Source organism: Phodopus roborovskii, unplaced genomic scaffold, assembly GCF_943737965.1.
Source record: "Phodopus roborovskii unplaced genomic scaffold, PHOROB, whole genome shotgun sequence".
Taxonomy (NCBI): domain Eukaryota; kingdom Metazoa; phylum Chordata; class Mammalia; order Rodentia; family Cricetidae; genus Phodopus; species Phodopus roborovskii.
Genome location: NW_026126485.1, coordinates 6,095,440 through 6,115,263, shown reverse-complemented (window position 1 = coordinate 6,115,263; position 19,824 = coordinate 6,095,440). Strand labels below are relative to the sequence as shown.

At 41.2% G+C, this 19,824-nt stretch overlaps 1 protein-coding gene across 1 annotated transcript in view; it reads left to right on the top strand.

Moving 5' to 3' along the window:
- Positions 1-12,701, top strand: part of Dip2c (disco interacting protein 2 homolog C) — a 380,164-nt gene extending 367,463 nt beyond the window's left edge. The window contains exons 34-38 of the mRNA XM_051194770.1: positions 112-169; positions 2,202-2,276; positions 5,672-5,846; positions 9,076-9,199; positions 12,395-12,701. Of these exons, the coding sequence (XP_051050727.1) occupies positions 112-169; positions 2,202-2,276; positions 5,672-5,846; positions 9,076-9,199; positions 12,395-12,647 (685 nt within the window). The 3' untranslated portion in view covers positions 12,648-12,701. The remainder of the gene's footprint in view (positions 1-111; positions 170-2,201; positions 2,277-5,671; positions 5,847-9,075; positions 9,200-12,394) is intronic.
- Positions 12,702-19,824: the final 7,123 nt, after the last annotated feature.

The window sequence follows — 19,824 nt, the reverse complement described above, 5'->3', positions numbered from 1 at the left end:
TAACAATTAACTTACTTGGTAACCTGTCATATACATACCATGTACTAAAAGTGGCCAAAGACAATGATGTGATCCAAAAGCTCACTGAGTGATATGTATTTCCACTTATAGAGTCCGGTTGGTAGAAAGGGGATCTCCTCACAGCTTACCTCTGATGGAGTCTGGAAAAGTAAGTATTAAAAAGTGTTAAGGTCCTATTCCAGTATAAAGGTAAGGATGAATGGGCTTTAAAGTATCAAGAAATATGTTCTCAGAGACTCTGTATTACCCCGGAGGGGCAGGGGGAAGCTTTCTTGAAGATATTTCAGGATGCTTTGGCTATGTTTGACTATGTGTACAAAAAGTCCATAACAGTGTTTTAACCTTGTTTATTTTTTTAAATAGCAAACTTATGCTGAATTCAATCCACTAGAAGCCTGGATGCTACCTCTCTTTCTATGGCCTCTGACCTAAGGGGGTGCCTAGGTTCTAAACTGACTATTCCAGTTCAGTTATCTGTCCCATGTTTCCAGTGCCAGTCCCAGCTCTCAGGAGAAGAAAAGACTTTTAGAACATTGAGAAGGTTCTCATACTGTCTTATACTTAAATTCCATTGGCTACTACTTAGTCACCTGTTCATACCTAATGGAAGCAAAGGCTATGAAGTATTCTGTTGATTCTTATTATCCTAGTGTTCTAGATAAAAGATCAGACTATCACATTAAGAAGTATGTGGATAGTGGTTCTCAGTGGGAAATTATTAGCTTAGTTTCTGTCATATTGTTAGTCTTCAAAGAACTAAAAATATGTTTAAACTTACATATATTTTTCCCTTTTACCCTAAATAGCAACTCTTTCTCCATATAACATTATTCTATTGTTAAGTTTATTTTATTTATGGACTTTTATGTGGTTTACATGCCCATGTTCACACACAAATGCAGAGGCCAGAGCAGGATGTTGGGTTCCTCTCTCTGTCACTCACTCTCTGCCATATTGTCTTCAGACAAGGTCTTCACTGAAGTAGAAGTTAATGTGTTTTTGACTAGGTTGATTAACTGGAGAGCTCTTGGGATCCATCTGACTCTAATCCCCAGTGCTGCTGTTACAAGCATGCACAGCCATTCATAGCTTCTTATATGGATGCTGGAGATTTAAACCCATGCATTCATGCTTGTATGGCAAGTGCTCATACTCACTGAGCCATTTCTCCAGGCCCTTGACACACTTCTAAAAGCAGTTTATGTTGCTGTGGGCCTTTTAGAATCTCTATGTCCATTTCGTCAAGTCCTGTCCCTTCATGATGTTGTTTTCAGGGTAGAAAGTAACCACAAGCCCAACACAATATGAGAGACTGTTAAGTACAGATACCAGGGTCATCACCCTTCAGGTGCAACCTGACTGCTCTAAGATGTCATGAGTTTCTACCATAGAGTATCTTTCTTCAACTTGACTATAGAATGTTAAGTTTTCTGAACTTAGGTAGCCAATATTTAGAATAGACCTTTGAGCCCTATTTCATACAGTAGAATGTTGTTAGGTTCAGTGTACATTGAGAGGAAGAACTTAATGTCAATGTCTATAATAAAAGTTGTTTGCCTATAGGGATGGGTCCCTTGGGGGCTCAAGATGCAAATATAGTAGAGAGGAGTAGATAGCAGGACAGAAGTTCCAATCAGAAGCCACCAGGTTGGGCTAGGAGTTGACCTACTTCTACCTACTATAAAAGCATCCTCTATTGAATTATTTATTTACTAAGGATCATTTGGTAAATATTTGAATCCCCTCTGCAATTCCTCAAGTTCAAGTTGACTCTGACCCCCTCATTCTTTAATCCCTACATGCCAGACTGCTAAATCAATGTGTACAAATTCCTGTTTTGCACATCAGACCATGTGAAATGTTGCATTATTTATCACTGATTTTGCTTGAGAATTCCTTTTTAAATGGTCAGATTTGGGCATTTATCAGCTTTGAGATATGATTGGCAATTGGGTTTCATATTTTAAAGTCCCTCTGCCCCAGACTGTAGAATTGTAGAGCATTGACAGCAAGGACACCCTTTAGTAATGGCATACACTTCAGCTTCATGCTACAATGCTCTCTAAATGGTATTGGTAAAGGAAATGGCCACTTGGCATTAAGGCAAAGTTGCCATGGAAGAATGTGTGATACCTGCCTGTCTTATGAGCCGCAATCAGCAATTGTCTTTCTTTTCTCAGATACTTCCTGGAGTCCGGATCATTATTGCCAATCCAGAAACTAAAGGCCCACTGGGAGACTCCCACCTTGGAGAGGTGAGTCATGAAAAGCCTATAGCATGAATTCTAATTGTTCTTAATAATAAAAATCAATTGGGGTTAAAGCTGAAGATCAGAGAAGCAAAGTGGCCGGCCACTAGAGAGTTCTCACCTCTGTCAGTGCTCAGACCAAAAGGGTGATCCTGTCCTCAGACTGCATCTCCAGATTGCATCTGTCTCCCACCAAATCTCAGACTGTACTGAACCCCTGCCTCCTCTCACCCTGTATTTCTCTCTAATGCTGGGATTGAAGACATGGGATCACAAGTGCTGAAATCACCTTTGTATGAGCTTTTTCTTTTAGACTGGATCAGTTTTGTGTAGCTCAAGATGGCATTCAGTTAACAGAGATCTGTCTGCCTCTGTCTCCTGAGTGCTGGGATTAAAGGTGTATACCAACACTGTGCAGCCTCTGTGGCTAACTAATGTGACTAGCTGTGCACTCTGATCTTTAGGCAAGCTCTATTTGTTAAATCATAAACAAAATATCACCATAAATGTTTTTTGGGAGATGTGTCCTCCCAGATATGTCATCCACAGCTCATGCTGCTCACATGAGGCAAGTTATGGTGGCCAGAAAAGAGCTAAATATGTGCTTTATAGCTTCAGTCATCCCTGCAAAGCTCAGTATTATAGAGTGGCATTTCTCTAATGACACAGAAGACATCAGAGAATTCCAAAAGCACATCAAATTTAACCTCTGCAGACTCACTCTAGAGAGTGTTCTCATAAGCCTTCTCTATTCCTAAGAACTCCATCATCAGGAAATTATTGAAACCTAGCATGATGGCCACAAAACTCAAAAGCCCACATAACAACAAACTAGCAGTTAGATATGTGTTTTAGACCAGAGAGAAAACATTGGCCACATGCATATTTAAAGATGTCATTCTTAAATTGTTTCATTATATAAACTGTGAACCCTGAAAAAAATAAAAAAGAAAACAGTGGTACTTTATACCACTGTGATGAAATCCCACCCACTATGGTTTCCTGTCATTTGGTGCCCCCATGCTATTGGTAAGGTGTGGCTGGAGAAAAATATTTCATTATGCTTCCTAGCCTCTAAGTTTTCCCCCTGACATCAGCTGGACCCTGATGCTACTCATTTGTTGAAGTCAAGTGTCACACCTTGTCCTCTCTTACTCTCTCCATATATTTCTCTAAGAAAGTAGAGAACATGAGGAAATGGCAAGGCCCAAGTCTCAGACTTTCTGTATAGAACCATATCTCCTTTCCCTCCATTTATCCTTCCTATACCTTGGCTGCCTGGTTGAGAATGTCTTTGTGTTATCATATTTGCTTCATCTACCCAATATGTTACCAGCATCAGAACAGTATCACAGGAACACTTTCCCACAGACCATATGGGTAGACACATGACTCATGATCAAGTCCTGACCATTTCTATATACTCTCCACATTCCTTTTTGTCTGGGTACTTTGTGACTCTTAGTTTGAATATTGTGATCATATAAACTGATCTGTACTGGATTAATCTAGTGCTGCATTCAGAGTTCTATCCTCTCCCAAGGCAACCAGGACTGGAGATGCTAGGAAGTTGGTTTTTTTTCTTTACTCCAACTTTATTGAGTGATAATTGGCAAATAAAACATATAAGTCAAGTTTACCACATGATATTTATGATACAGTAGTGGTTGCATACATTGTAAAATGATTTACATTCAAGGTAACTGGTACATCTATCACCTTATAAAATTATCTTTTTCTATGTCTAGTGAGAATATTTAAGTTTGTTGCCAGATTTCAAGCTGAAAAAGCATAGTCTCTGTGTTGTGTTTTGGTTCACACAAGTCATTCATCATGTAAATGGAGGCTAGTCCCTTCAGCCAACATTTCCCCATCCCTGTCCACACTGAGGTATAAATGACAGCTGTTTGGCTTTCTGCTTCCTATGAGTGCAAACTTTTAGAGTTCACATATAGCTGAGATTAGGTGGTGGTGTGTGTGTGTATATATATATATATATATATATATATATATATATATATATATATATATATATCTTGCTCTTACTCCTCCCACTCATGTTGTTAACAATGTCAGGCTTCCATTTTCCCCTGAATTATATGATATTGTCTGTATTAATTGTGACAAAAGAAAAATAAGAAAGAGTTTATCTTGGCTTGTGGTCTCAGGGTATTGTCTATCATAGTAGGGAAGTCATAATGTCAAGAGCTGTAGAGTGTTGGTCACATTATATCTACAGTCAAGGAGCATAGACAGATGAATGATGGTGTTCAACTAGCTTTCTCCTTTTTATGTAGTCTAGAATGCAGCGTAATGAATGGAACTGCTTACATTTAGGATGGTTCTTCCCACTTCAGCTAACCTAATCAAGATAATCCCCCACAGATGTGTTCAAAGACCTGTCTCCAAAGTGATTATAGATCCACTCAAGTTGACAACCAATATAATCTGTCACAATTGTCTCAGCAAGGAAATACTTCATATTTGATACAGAAAGCAGTTGTCTCTACCTCATCTGTTGTTGTTCTATCTATATGTTACCTTTTGATTACTTCAGCAGGTGCTTAGTAAATGTCTGCTAGGATCCAGGCACTATTCTGGGTTCTTGGGATACAATGGTAAACAATACAAATGTAGTTTTCTCTTCAGGGTACTTAGCCATGTTTCAATGTTAATAAAATAATGAAATACCCAATTTCAGAATGCCTGTGCTGCAAGCAGCATAATCCCAAAGCCCTCCTCATGGGTCTGGCTCTGTATGCCAACATCATTGAATGCATTGTACAGATATCTTTGAAATTGTGTTGTCTACACTATTTCCCTAGACCTTTCATGTGGCTCCACATCATCCATAGCTATTACTTTGAATCTGTGTCGGCCTCTACTTAACTGTGCTACCACAGACCCCACATGCACCTATCTTTCTGTTGACTTTGCCTGCCCCTTCCTTGTATTTTATGTCTGCTTCAAGCAGTCTGCTAGCCAAGTAAAAAAGGAAAGTAAAATCTTAAAGCTTTGAGCATTTTCCAGTTGCTCATAGAAATAACTATTAGAAAACTATAAGGAAACTCATACAACCGTGTCCACTTTATAACCTTCCAGTTATCTGCTTTAATGAAAATTTTAGCAGGTGAATAACTTAGTTGGTTGCTTGACTGTTACATATCTTGCTTGGGACTTTATTATAGAACACTTTATGGGTGTCTGTATTCCCCACTCTCTACTCCAGACCCCCAGACACCTAAGCAAAATCACTATTGCCTTGTATTCAGAAAGACCCAAGGAAACCTTGAGCATTGTGGAAAATAACTTGAGTTATAGAGACAGTTAACATCTCTTCCCTGGAGAAGGCTGGATACACAGAGAGGCTCCTGCACAATGATGTTTCTCTCTGTCCATAGATATGGGTCCACAGTGCCCACAATGCCAGTGGCTATTTTACCATTTATGGAGATGAGTCTCTCCAGTCCGATCATTTCAATTCCCGGTTGAGTTTTGGAGATACCCAGACCATCTGGGCCCGAACAGGCTACCTGGGCTTCCTGCGGAGAACTGAGCTCACAGATGCAAATGGAGGTGAGTCCAGACTGGAAGATGACATGCATTTTATAGAAACTGAATTGAAAAACACTGAAAATGATCTTATGCTTTGAGAGCCACACCAGGACCTCTGCTTGCCCCTACTGATCTGAAAGTGCCTAATAGTAAAAGAGAAACAAGTAGGGTAGATAGTATAGTTGGTAAAGTATGTTTACAATGTAAACATCAGACGAGTTTAATCCCTAGAACTCAAGTATGTGCTTCTTATAATCTTAGGGCTAGAAACTTAGTTCTCCGGGGCCATGGTAGCCAGCCCAGCCTAGACAGAAGTTCAGTGAGAAACCCTGTCTCAACAAACAAGGTAACTAACAACCAAGAGAAATCTCTGAAGCTGATTTCTATCTTCCACACTCATGTACACACACATGAATGAGGACACAACTGTACAAATGCATACACATGAAGATGTGCACACAGGCAAGGAAGATATAAATGCAGTAGACAGAGCTGAATTAGCTCTGTAGACCATGCTGGCCTTGAATTCACAGAGATCCACCTGCCTCTGCTTCCTGAGTGCTGGCATCAAAGGCATGTGCCACCACCACCCAGCCCTTCTTTTGTCTTCCTAAGAATCAAGAGCAAAGGTAAAGCTAAACTGCAGCCCAGTATTCCCTATGATGAAGTGTGCTGAATGTCCTCATAAGTTCCAGGGGCTGTATGCTGTCCCTGCCAGAACTACTCCTATGGCATTTGGACTGGAGTAGTCCTGAAGCTCTGGGCCCTGATGGCTAGCAACTGGGCCTTCCTGTTCCCATTATTTGGACATGGATCTGTGTTTAATAGTGGTATAGTTTATTGCTAGCTGTCTGTGCCTCCATATGGGGAGCCACACTGTGGTATTTCATGAAGCCAAGATACTAAAGCATACTTAGAAGCCTAGGGGATGGTTCAGTGTCAAAATGCATGCCTGAGGCTCCTCTCTCTCTCTCTTTCTCTCTCTCTCTCTCTCAACACACAAACACACACACACACACACAGAGAGAGAGAGAGAGAGAGATTAATTTTAAAATTAGGAGCTGGGGAGATAATTCAGTTTGTAAATACTTGATATGCAATAATCTGAGTTAAGATCCCTAGTGCTCAGGTGTAGCCACACACACACACACACACCTGTAATCTCAGGACAAGGAAGACAGAAGAGTGTATCCCTAGAGCTCACAGGCCAGCCAATCTAGCCAAAGTGGTATGCTTCAGGTTCAGTCAGAGACCCAGTCTTAACAAGTAAAGTGCAGATGCATCCACAAGCACACACACACAAAAATAAACTGACCTGAATATTCATCTTCTGCTTCTTTCATAATCCTTTCTTACCTCCCTAATCCAGGTAAAAATAAAAGAAACCTGTCTTACCATGTATTTCTAGAACTGCGATGAGACCAAAATCCTGGGCAGATGAGAATCTAGGCTCTACTGAGATCTCCTAAATCACAAACATACCTGCTAACCTGAGCTCTGCATTTAGGGAAATTGAACATGCTAGTGTGGCAGTTTCATGATGAATAGTCATAGGTTCATTTAATCACGTATGTAGCGTTCATAGTTGTAAAAAGTGGTGTCAGTTTACATGCCTCAAGGAAGACCTATAGAATCCTGGCCAGTTGAATCCTAGGGAGCAGGGCAGCAGAATATAGTTATTGTCTTCACCTCACTTGTCCCTGGATGATGTCATGAACCCATACATCAAGTAAAGAAACAAAGCTCTGTGGTAAGCAGAAGCAAGTAAGTAGTGGTCTCTATCTTGCTGTCTGCCTATATTAGGAAAGGTTTATATGCTGTTACTTCATGTTCATCATTTATTTCAAATTTTCCCTGACATCCTTATTACCCAGCTCAAAATTAAGGAAAGAGTTCTTATTTTCAAGCAAAGATAGGACTGACCATTTTTTCATTATTATGTGGTTTTCCTGCAGGATAAAAGTAAGTCTTGTGGGGCTGGAGAAGATGGCTCAGCAAGTGAAAATCAGAGTTTGAACTCCAGAACCAACATAAATATTAGGAAGGCATGGCAGCCTGCCTGAAATCTCAACTCACAGGAGTCAGACAGGGGATCTTTGGAGCAGTCTTACTAGCTAAACTAGTCTATTTGGGAAGGCTTGAGTTCAAGTGAGAGATCCCACCTCAGTATAGGAGATGAGAGAACAATACCTGATGCCAGTCTTTCCTCTCCACAGGCACAGGCATATGCATGTGTTCATACAACACACACAGAGGTGGGAAGGGGGTAGGGAAGGAGGGAGGGAGAGAGGAAGGGAGATGTTAAGGTTACCTAGACTAAAGAAATCTTCATTCATGAACATGACAAGTAACTGTTTTCCCTCCCATTTACATGAGATCAACACACTGAGGACCTCCTGTAATTGAGTTGAGGAAAACTAGGTGCATTTTGGCTGAACTGTAACCTTTATGCCTTTGAACAGATGAAGCCCTTAGGGACTTGCAAATGAGTTCTACCTCACAAAGTTTAGGCTATTAAGTGTTAACTGGTGTTAACTTAGTCCCTTAGTCACTAATGAAGATGTGATCTTGTGTCTGATGGTAGAAGCTGGTCCAAAAGAAGATTGGCTTATCCCCAGTGGACAGGTTCAGAAATTAGACAGGATAGGATGAAAAATGAAAAGGGGTAAGAGCATGATGGAGAGGCATGCTGTATACCTTTATGAAAGCATTATAATGAAATGTATTATTTTATATAACTAATATACATTCATACAAAATATCTAAGAAAAGCCAGATATGGCTTTAATACCAGTACTAGGAATGCTGAGAAGGATACCTGGAGCTTGCTAGCCAGCCAACCTAGTTGAATTGCTGAGATCCAGGTTTGGTGAGAGATACTATCTCATAAAATGATGTGGAGCTCAATAGAGGAAAACATTTAGCCTTGAACTATGGCCTCCCCATGTATACATACATACAAATATCTAAGAAGAAAAACCAAACAAACAAAACATGAGAACCTGGTGGCCAGGCATCCAGCATGGGAAGATAAGAGAGGATGCCTGAGCCTGAGGCAGCTGACACTCCCCAGGAGAAAGGACCAACCATCCCTAGAAGTGAACCTTCCTTCCTTTCCTTGCTTATCTATGTCACTAGAGTGGGCATGTTCTTGAGAGAGAGAGAGAGAGAGAGAGAGAGAGAGAGAGAGAGAGAGAGAGAGAGAGAGAGAGAACAAGTCTTGATTGGCATTTGGTTTCTTCTCCAACAGAGCGCCATGATGCCCTCTACGTGGTGGGGGCACTAGATGAAGCCATGGAGCTGCGAGGCATGAGGTACCACCCAATAGATATTGAGACTTCAGTCATCAGAGCCCACAAAAGTGTCACAGAATGGTAAGTGGATGGGAGGGCATTACCTGTTCTGAAGTCAGGAGCCTAGTTACTGATCACAGGAGATATGGAAGAGTTTTCCTAAGATATGGTACTGGGAAGGATGCGGTGTCTCTTCAAGGCTAAGAACAATATAGGAAAGAACCTACTCTGTTAGGACATCCCAGGTGACTGGAAGCCACAGAGTTTTAGCCACAGTGTTTCCAGGAAGCCAAGTTGTTATTGTCTGCATTATGTATTTATGGCATTTGTTTTACTTCTATGTATCACATTTTCACAAATTAAAACAACAACAAAACAAAGCAAACAGGCAAAACATGACTTCTACTGAGCATTGTACTTCCGTGGGAAAGGAAAACATGAGGAGAGAGGCATTATTTTAGCCTAGCCTCACTAAATATGTGTACTAGGTAAGAATTGCTTCAATTAAACCAAAGCCCAAGCCACATCCTGCACACAGTGGCCTTGCACACTGTGACCCAAGGATGGGGTTATAAATTATTATCCTTCCCAGAAGCATGCGTCTGTCTTCTGCCTAAGTCCATTCCATGTATTTACAAAGTGCCATTGGCAAGCAGAAGGACTGACACTCATGAGCTCACTTTTGCTTCCAGTGCTAATGGCAGTTAGACTTGCTTGACACTTTCATACTGTGTTTAGGAATGAAAAGTGACTTCATGCTTTTCAGTGTCGGTTTATTCACTCATTTGATGACAGGCAAGGTGTTCACTCACGAAGGAACTATGCCCTCCCCACCCCTGTCAGAGAGGCTGATGTGACCACTCGCAGTCTTGGGGTATAACCAATAAAGGAAACAGGTGCAAGAATGGCTTTGAATAGTTTCTAAGCCTTGGTTCTGAGATTGTTCATTCTTCTAATGGGTTTCCAAAAATAGGCTCAGACTTAATTGCCATTTATTGAATCTAAATAATACAAGTATATTTATTTACTTGTTTGGTTTTTGTGGTGCCAGGATTTGAAACAGTGTCTCCTACATGTTAGGCAAGTCCTGAGTCTGATTATAAAGCTCTTGGCAAAGAACCTGAGATCCTGTTTGTGTATGTAAGAGTTGCCCTGTAGTCACATTGCCCTAGATCCTTACCAACATAAGCCTCCAGGGGTTTGTTAGCATACTTACCTGGCATGCCCAAATCCTTGGATTAGGTGCTTAACACCACAAAAAAAACAAAAAAAGAGCAAGGCCTCCAGTTTCAGAATTTCCTCCTTAACTGTGGATAGATGACAGAAATGCAAAAGTAGTATCAACTCTTGGTATTCAAGGCACAGGCCCAGGGCTGAACTCATTTTGTGGCTATAAATCTCAGGTGCAGCCTTAGTTTAATTGACTGTATCATCTCCCTCAAGATGTATGCTGAGGGGCCTCCCTCTGGATTTTTTCCTGAGCATTAGTTGATTACCTACTATGTGGCTCCTGAGCTGAGTCTGACCCTGAGGTGGTCAGTCAAGGTCTGCAATTCACCCGGTCTTGTAGAAGCCCCAGAGGAAGGAAACTGATGAATCATGAAATTTGGTTCTGATGAACTCCAGACTTTAAGAATTGTTCAGTCACACAGACTTTCTCCCCTGCTTCTGGTCCTTCCTTCCCTGGTCCTGCTGGTCTTCTCCATGTCTCCACCCCATCATGTCCTCTAGGTTGCCTGCCACTTGAGAAACCCCATGTAAAAGACAAAACCATCTCCATGTTGCCAAATTCAAGCCAATTAAATTCATTTCTTATCAGGGGACTTGTTTTGTTGACACAGCCCCTAAGAAAGCTGTGATGGTTAGAAGTCTCCAGTCCCCATCCCATTCTGCTTGGCAAACCCTGAAGTGATAGCAAAGCTCACCTTGACTTCCGTTCACTGTGAATGCTAGTTCCTAGTACTTCAGGACAGTGGCATATATTTCAGATGCCATAATTGCATTTGACCAAATGTATGGGTGATCACTGATATCACAGACACAATGTTTCTTGGAAACCAATATTTCAGTGTCATGGGAACTCAAAATTAAGAGAATGAAATGTCAGCACATCTTGGAAACCATTTTCAAAACTGATCTCTGTGGGGGTGGGTGGAGGTGTCCAACGGCAACATACCTCTTAATGCTCTCTGCAGTTCTCCCTTTTAGCATAATACATGCACATTGATGATACTGAATAAAATTTGCACTGTTTTCTAGTAGACTTACTCTCATGCTTGTAGGAAAAATATTGCCTCTAAGTTCATCCCATCTCAAGATAGGATAGAAATTGTTAAACAGGCAGAGGTAAGCTGGTTTGATAGGTTCTAAATCTGGTGCCCTTCTTCATGTGCCCGCTCCCTACCAGAAACTTTCTGTCTTATCCATATAGTTCCTTCCACCCTTCAGTATTCTGGTTCCTGTAGCCAAGCAGACCTGTGCCAGAGCTTGTGCATACCAGTCCTAAAAGCCAGTGTTACAAGGGTAATGGAATTTAAAATAGTAAAGCACTGGGATTATCTTCCAGTAATTAAGAAGACTAATTATTCAGGAGGTTCTTCCACCAAATAAATATCTACTCTTCAAACTCAGTACTCTAAGACAGAACTACTAATCATGCTCACATGTTTATGACGCTGGCCTACATGTGTTTTATCCTCTGGGGCCAGCTCAGGCACATTTCTAGCCTGGCAATGCCAGTACTACATCAGAACAAGGGAAAACATCCCAGCACCTCTATACCCTCTGTTGGTGTCACGTTGCTCACACACATTGACCATGTACCATATTGAACCCAAGGGCTGGAAATGGGAGTGCTGGACTAAGCCGCTACTACTCAAACCCCTGCAGCAGTAGATCTTGGTGCCTGAAAGAGATGATGGGAGGCTGAGTTAGGAGGCTGATGAAAGTGGTGGGGGAAATTGCACCTCAGGCAGCTGTAAATCAGCAGACCTGAAACCCAGACTCCCCTAAGGACACAGAAGTGACCCTGTGCCATAGAAGCAGAATCCAGAAAACACCACATAACATGCAGAAGCCACCATGAGAGAAGGCCAGGAGAAAAATTTGAAAAGGTATGTTGTGGCTGGGAAGACTATATTCTGACTCAGCTCAGAAGGATGTGCCAGTCTGAGGAGATGGGTGGGATCCCTCAGGCAGGTGTAAACAGAAAGAGAAAGTGCTGTAATTATGTAAAAGACTCTCCCAATGATGGTGGTTTTCTTCTCTGTCTTCTAGTGCTGTCTTTACCTGGACAAACCTATTAGTGGTTGTGGTTGAACTTGATGGGTCAGAACAGGAAGCCTTGGACTTGGTTCCCTTGGTAACCAATGTGGTCCTGGAAGAGCATTACCTGATTGTAGGCGTGGTGGTCGTGGTGGACATCGGTGTCATCCCCATCAACTCCCGGGGAGAGAAACAAAGGATGCACCTGCGAGATGGGTTCTTGGCAGACCAGCTGGATCCCATCTATGTGGCCTATAATATGTAGTCTCATCACTTTGGCTTTCATAGACTTTTCTACGGATGTGACCATTTTTTTTTTCTCAGTGTCCACAGAGACATGCAGACACTTAGCCACACACAAAGGAAGAGCCTGGTGTGGTGGGGTTGGGGGAAGACTTCTAGGAGCAGTCACCTGGCAGGGAGATGAAATGTGAATTTACGCTGGATTTTGCTCAGAAGGACTTTGGATCACTGCCTTCAGTTTGCTGGAAAAAGCTCATCTTAAGAACTTTCTTTTCCTTATTTCTTTTTTTAATTATTGGATAAGAAGTGTTCTCTTCGTAAATGTGGTATTTTGTTAAGCCAAAATAGCGATTAAAAAGAATATTCTACCCTCCAAATGGGTTCTTTTAAACAATTTATGTAGTGTGGCAAAGAATTGTTTTCTCTGTTTTAATGTGTCATGGAATCTTAATGACATGGATCTGTTACTAATTTAAGCCATCGATAGATGTCACCCTTCTAGGAGAGTTTACTGAGGTACGAGAACCTTCCAGGTAGCACCTTCCAATTAGATTTTAGCAGCTTTCTTTGTCAGAGCTATGCTGAAGAAACAGGGGCCAGTTTATGGCCTTTGAAGTTAACATAGAACAAGAAGCGATTATAAATAAGGTATTTCGGCAACTATCTTGCAAATATCTTTGTACTAAACTAAAAAGATAAAAATAAGTTAACTTCCTCGATATGTAATTATGTACAAAATGTTTAATTTATTTTGATCTCTTTAGAAATATAAAAGAGAAAAAAACATTCAAGAATATTAAAGTCTTGTAATGTTTGCTAATATAAAAAAGTGTTGTATTATCTTGCGTGGATAGTATCACAACAAATATATATATATGAAATATAAATTCACTAATGAACAAAGGAGATTTTAAAGTTTAAATGCAGAATTTGTCACTTGCATGGTGCGCCCTCCACTGTATTCACACACACTTGGCTGTTTCCAAGCAATCACAGGTTGCCAGTAACCCTGTCTTAGACCAGAGACCAGCAAGTGGAGTCACCGCCGTCTCTGAGATGGTGAAGGGATTTAATGCTAATGTGCACTATTTTTTCCTTTGCTGTGAGGACGACAGTGAATGCTTTTGTGCCAGCATGTGCCAATGACATTGAGGGGCTCCAGGTTGGCAAATAGCACTGTTTTATCAGCTGCAAGAACTCGTTGCATAATGTCTATTTTATTTTAGCATTGTATGTGTGTGTGTGTGTGTGTGTGTGTGTATCACTTTTAAAAAATTATTTTTTTGGTTGGTAATAAAAGAATGATACCCTATGGTAATTTGTACCAGGTATCACTCATTTACCCCCTTCCAGTGGCCACTGTGAGCAGATAAATGTCAAGAACAGCTTTGAGAGGAAAGCTATGTGTTCTATCTTCCTGAGACTGTAGACCCATCTAACTCTGATCCAATAGTCCTGAGAGTTTCCTAATTTGGCTCTATGTAGCCAACTGTTCCAGGGACTCAAAACAGAGCTCTGGTTGCAGCAAGGAGTTCTTCCACCTTCATCCTTGTACTAACTGTTGGTGAACTGATCTCTGGTTATGTGTGCCCACAGCTCGACCACTGTATCCCTCAGTTGATCTGGCCTGTCTGCATCTAGCCGAGGAGGATATATCAGCAATGCAAGGGGGGTATTTTGTTTTTGCCACAGTATGCTCCTGCAGTGGCTCCCAGGACTAGATTAGCCTAACTAAAATTATTGCTGGGCAGAAAAAAGGTTCTTGATTGCATTATGGGCAAGGACTTTGTCTGCCTTCACTGTGTGCAGTCAACAGTAAGCCATTTGCTGAAAGAGTTTTGTTTGACTTCTGAGATCTAAGGCTGTTAGGTTTGTTTTTAAAGTGGCAATTTTTTAGAAAAATTTGCATATGCAAAACTTTCTTCCATCTCCATGAATTATTTGATTTTTCAAATATTGTTTGCTCATTGCTATGTGTTTATATGTGTTTCAAATACACATTCCTACAGTCTGCAGCTTCCTAAGGGGGTGGGTGGAATCCCTGCCACATACAGAAAAACATTTTCTTGACTCATGTAATACCCTCATACTCTCTCTCTCTCTCTCTCTCTCTCTCTCTCTCTCTCCCTTTTTTTTTTTTTTTTTTTTTTTTTTTTTTTTTTTTTTTTTTTTTTTTTTTGCCCTCTTTGTCTCCCTCCTTCTCTTAAAGGGAACTTGGTTGAACATTTCAGATAGGATACTGATAGGTAAACATCATTGCAGTGTGCAGGAAAGCTTCCATCTGGCTGATATAAGGAAGCAAAGCAAATTTAGATGTCACTCAAAACATACTCTTTACTTTTCACCATATCAACTTCACACCCAAGGAGGGCGAAGGCTGCAGTACAGTTGTACAAGCAGTTCACAACAGGTCTCTTCTGCACCCTGTCATCTGTGACATTAGACTTTAGGTTTGAAAGAGTTGGTGGACTGGGTTGGAAGCTTCGTTGTGCAAGAAAAAGGAAAGGAAACGCTTAAGTACCACCAGTTTCAGCAATAAAGGAGGATCGTTGTGTATTAGAAATTGTACTGTAGATAAATCATTCATGAGAATGTTTTAAAAAAAAATGTTTGTCTTGTGACCATGTGCTTTTGGAGTCAGCCAAAACCGTGTAATCAACTTGCACAAAAAGAGGGTACACAATGAACATTGAGACACAGATCTAATCAAACAGGAGCAGATTCCTCATGGTGCTTGTTTATTATATATATTTAACCCTGCTTGACACTTTACCCGAGGGGACGGTCCCTTTATCAGTTGAATGTTAGCAGCGTTATTTCAGAGTGTGGTGACTGGTTAGAGAGAACTCATGTACTCAACCAATCACAGTTTCAAACAAAATTTTTATGTGCAAAGGACAGCAACCTTCTTGTATGTTCAACCACCAGTACGCTTTGTACATCTGTGATAACGCCTGTTTTATATTCAAATGAACAAATAAAAGCTTTTATTTTTGTTGCTCTGAAAATAGCAGTTTCTTAATTGGTACCCTGGGGGAAAATGTTTGGGTCACACCACTTCCGGGTGAAAAAGGAGGTGACTCCTGCTGGGAAATGTGTCCGATTCTGTTTACATGACTTGTTGCATAACTTAGTGCAGATGATCCTTCTCTAAGTAATCTGTGAATCTTGAGGTAGGCATTTCTAGTTAACAGCAGTTCCTATGGCAACAAATGTTTTGTGAATTTTTTTTATTCTTTTAAATATAGCTGAATATATTTGTTCACATTTTGCTGCAAGTATACAGATTATTGGTAACTCTTTGGGACAGACAATAAGCATATATCCTGGGTGTGAACCCTTCTATTTGTTGTTTCACAGGGGAACTTGACAAGTATGGACAGGCAACTAGTTGCCTGTTCTCTCTCATTCAAACTGTCTTTGTTTGTTTAATAATCAAAGGTTCTATCTTTTACTCAAGATCCTAGGGTCTTAATAGTTTTGTCTTGGGAAAGCCATGACTAGTTACCAGATCTTTATAGCCTGATGATTATAAAAAGGTCAGCCTGAGGCTAGGGAAATTGCTTAGCTGGTTAAGTGATTGCCACACAGCCTGGTAATCTGAGTTTGATTCCTGGAACTTACATACAAATGTTCCACAAAGCTGTTCTTTAGTCTCCACAGGCACCCAATGGTACACCCTCCATAATACATCATACACACAAATGATATTAAAGAAGGCCACAATGACACAGGCCTTTAACCCTAGCACTGGGGAAGCAAACGGAATCTGAGACTCACTGATCAGGCTAACCTCTGAGTTCCAGGTCAAGGAGAGACCCTGTGTCACAAATCAAGATGGATATGTCCTGAAAAATATCAGCTAGGTTGGACATCTGGCTTCCACTCAGAAGCCAGAGCTTATTCACAGAATCAGACCTTAGGTGCATCTGTGCAGAGCCCCCAGGTTAATCTAAAGCCTTTGTGTTAGAGTTCTACTTACCTACGCCCAGGCTGTATCAGACATGACAAAGGCTAACGTGGCTTTGAGTATGCAAAAGGTACAATATCTGCCTGGCAACATCAAGATGAAAGAATCTTGCAAGACTGGAGTGCTTCTACAGAGACCCAGGTTTCTCACCCTGATAACAACTGGTCAAATACAAACCAGGTAACCATTAAGAACTGTGCCCACGGAGGCTGCTTCAGATCCAGCGCATGTACTTATGCTTATGCATGTATGTGTGTACAAATGGCATGTTTTAGTGTGTTGTGCTGCACACTTAGTCCTCTCTGACAATGCTGAGGTCCTGAGGCATGTTCTGTAGCACTTTGGTTACTGGCTAATTATTCCATCCTAGGACTGAGTCCCCTTTGACATCCCAGTATGTTGAGATCCAACAGTTTGTCTGACTACTGGAAATAGGGGAGTGAAGTTCTATAGGAGAAGTTCTGGGGTGAAGGAAACATTCCTTAGCTACCACATGGACTGTGATGTTTCTGTAGCTTGCTTCATCTGTAGGTAGACCTCTTGATTCCTGATCCTTCCCATATACTAAACATTGTTTTCTATCTTATGCTAGAATGTCTTGGTGGAATTCTATATGACCTTTTCCAAGGTTTTGGGTTATCTTTGCAGCATCAGAGATGTCAGCGTTCTTGTTTCCTTGGAGCAAAGGTAGGTCTACTCTGGCTACCTTACACTGTTTCTTTTCTTTTTCTTTCTTTCTTTCTTTCTTTCTTTCTTTCTTCCTTTCTTTCTTTCTTTTCTTTTTTTCTTTCAGGTTATGTGAGCAAAAACCAGGGAACATACAACCAATACTTTTTTTTCCCTCAGCAAATGGTTGGTCACCTGGTTCCAATGTTTGTCATTTTACTGCAATAATGTCTTTCCATGATGGGCAAGGCCAGGTCATCTGGCTGGATTGAAGATTTACTTGTGCCATATCTTAATTATATTCCCCAGAGTACACTCCATCTTGGCTCCTTCCCTTGAAACAGGACTAAATGCCAGACAATGGCTAGGTCATTTTCACTGAGATATGGCTGTCCAACTAGAAAGAGTAGAAATATAAAGAGGTCATGCTCCTCTTGCTGCCTCAGACACCTGATGGTGAATGCCTTGTGTGAACTCGCTGAGATAGTGCCTGTTTCACCTGGGTTTATTCTAGAGGCAGTCTAAGAATGGAGAGGCAAGCAGATAACATATCCCAGGAAGCCTGATTACATGGCTAGGATGAGAGGAGACATGTGTTCTTTTACCTTTAGTCCCACTGTGTGTGAGAAAAGTGTACCCATTTAAGTATCTCCCAAGGGGAGTCATCAAATGACCCACAGAGTAATTAAGTTTTGTAAACTGAAAGGAAGAAGGAATGAAAATGTTTAATTCAAGTTCTGTCTCATTTGGGTGTTCAGTCAACACACACTTAAACACCACACCCCACATACACTGATTGTTGCTGGGGATATGGATGATGCATCCCCAGACTCAAGACCAGACTATGCGCAATGAGGGAAGTCTCTGTCCTTCCACAGTGTGTCCATTTACACAACAGGGAAACAGGTTACTTTCTGGGAAGGTCTCTTCTTTTCCCCAACACATATGAGCTGCTCTGAATCCATCTAACCAAGGGTATCAAAATGCTGGCTCACTCTCTTAACCTCTTACCAGCTACTGATGTGAAGAAATTATATCCAATTTTAGTGACAAGAGGTAGAGAACAGCTGTGGCCAAACCCAAGAGAAAATTTGATATTCCTGATGGGTAAATTAAAATTGTGACTCAAATGTCCACAGGGCTCCAAGGGACCTGGGAACAAAGGTGCTTCTCCTGTGACTGGCATGTCTGTGTGAAATCTCCCTCCTCTGCTCCTTAACCCCTTCCCTATAGCCAGTATGACTTGAGTGCACCCAGTGTTCACTGTACAAGTGCTTTTACACCAGGGCATATTGATGCATACCTGTAATCCAGACACTCAAGAAGTAGAAGCAGGAAGAGCAGAAATTCAAGGTCATTCTTGGCTACACAGTAATTTCAAGGCTAGCCTGTGCTAGCACTTTTTTTAAAAAGTGAGAATCTATTTTTTTGTGTGTGTGTGTTTGTTTGTTTTTGTTTTTTTAGGTTCTTAGCTTTAGGTACAGTGAATTACTCTGAGTTACCATTTGGGCCTGCTGAGAGAACTTGTTCACAACTTGACAATTTTTCAGCATGGTATCTGGAACAGCTCAGAAAATGTTGTTCTCCCTAGATCCCTAGTTTTAGTGAGGAAGCTGTGCAAACTGGGCTCCTGATAGAAAACACCCAGGGAGCACTGTGATGAACAGAAGGGACATAACATTTGTGTTTGTTTATAAGGGGGGGCAGAGGGTGACATTAGTGGTCTTGCTCAGTCATTCACCTTATTTTTGAATCAGATACCTGTCTTTCTGGGATCTTCTTATCTCTGCCTGCCCAATGCTGGGATTAAAGGTACACCTGGATGTGCCTGGCTCTGTATGTGGGTACTGTGGATCTAATGTAGAATCTTAACCTTTCCTGGAAAGCACTTGACCAATCAAGCCATGTCCCCAGCTGCACAGACATGACATTTTCATTTCAACAGGTTAATGCATAGAATACCAAAGACCCCCTGTGTACAGTATGGGGCTGGCTAAGCTTCTGTGTAAAGATGAGTGAAAGGTGGTCCTGGAGTGTTGGTGTATCTGATTGGTACAGCAGCACCATGTTGTACCTAATAGCCCTTGTTTCTTCATTTAGAAGTGCAGGGCTGTGGTCCATGGAAAGGATAATAAGGCAGCCCTCAAGTTTCTTGATAATAATAGATTGCCCCAAATTGTCAGTTCTATATCCCCACACCACAGTTCAGAACTGCTCTGTCTTAATTTCTGCTCAGTAGTCCATTAGCAGAGGCAAAGATACACACTTCATTTCTCACTCCCTCTGTGTTTAAAGTGATGTAAGGATGCCATTGAGAAGCAACTTAAAGATCCCATGATTTTCTGCAGTGTGGATAATTAAACCCTCCATCAGACCTGTCTGAAGTTTGTATCAAATATTCAGGTGTTGGCATCAGGAAGGTTTGTTCACTTATGTAAAGGATGACTTAGAGATGGGTTTCCACAGAAAGACCTCCTTAGATGTGACTGAGAACACTCTGGAGGCAGCCCTTCTGGTTTTCCATGGCTGGGGTGGAGGTTTGGTTATGTTTCCTCCTTACAGT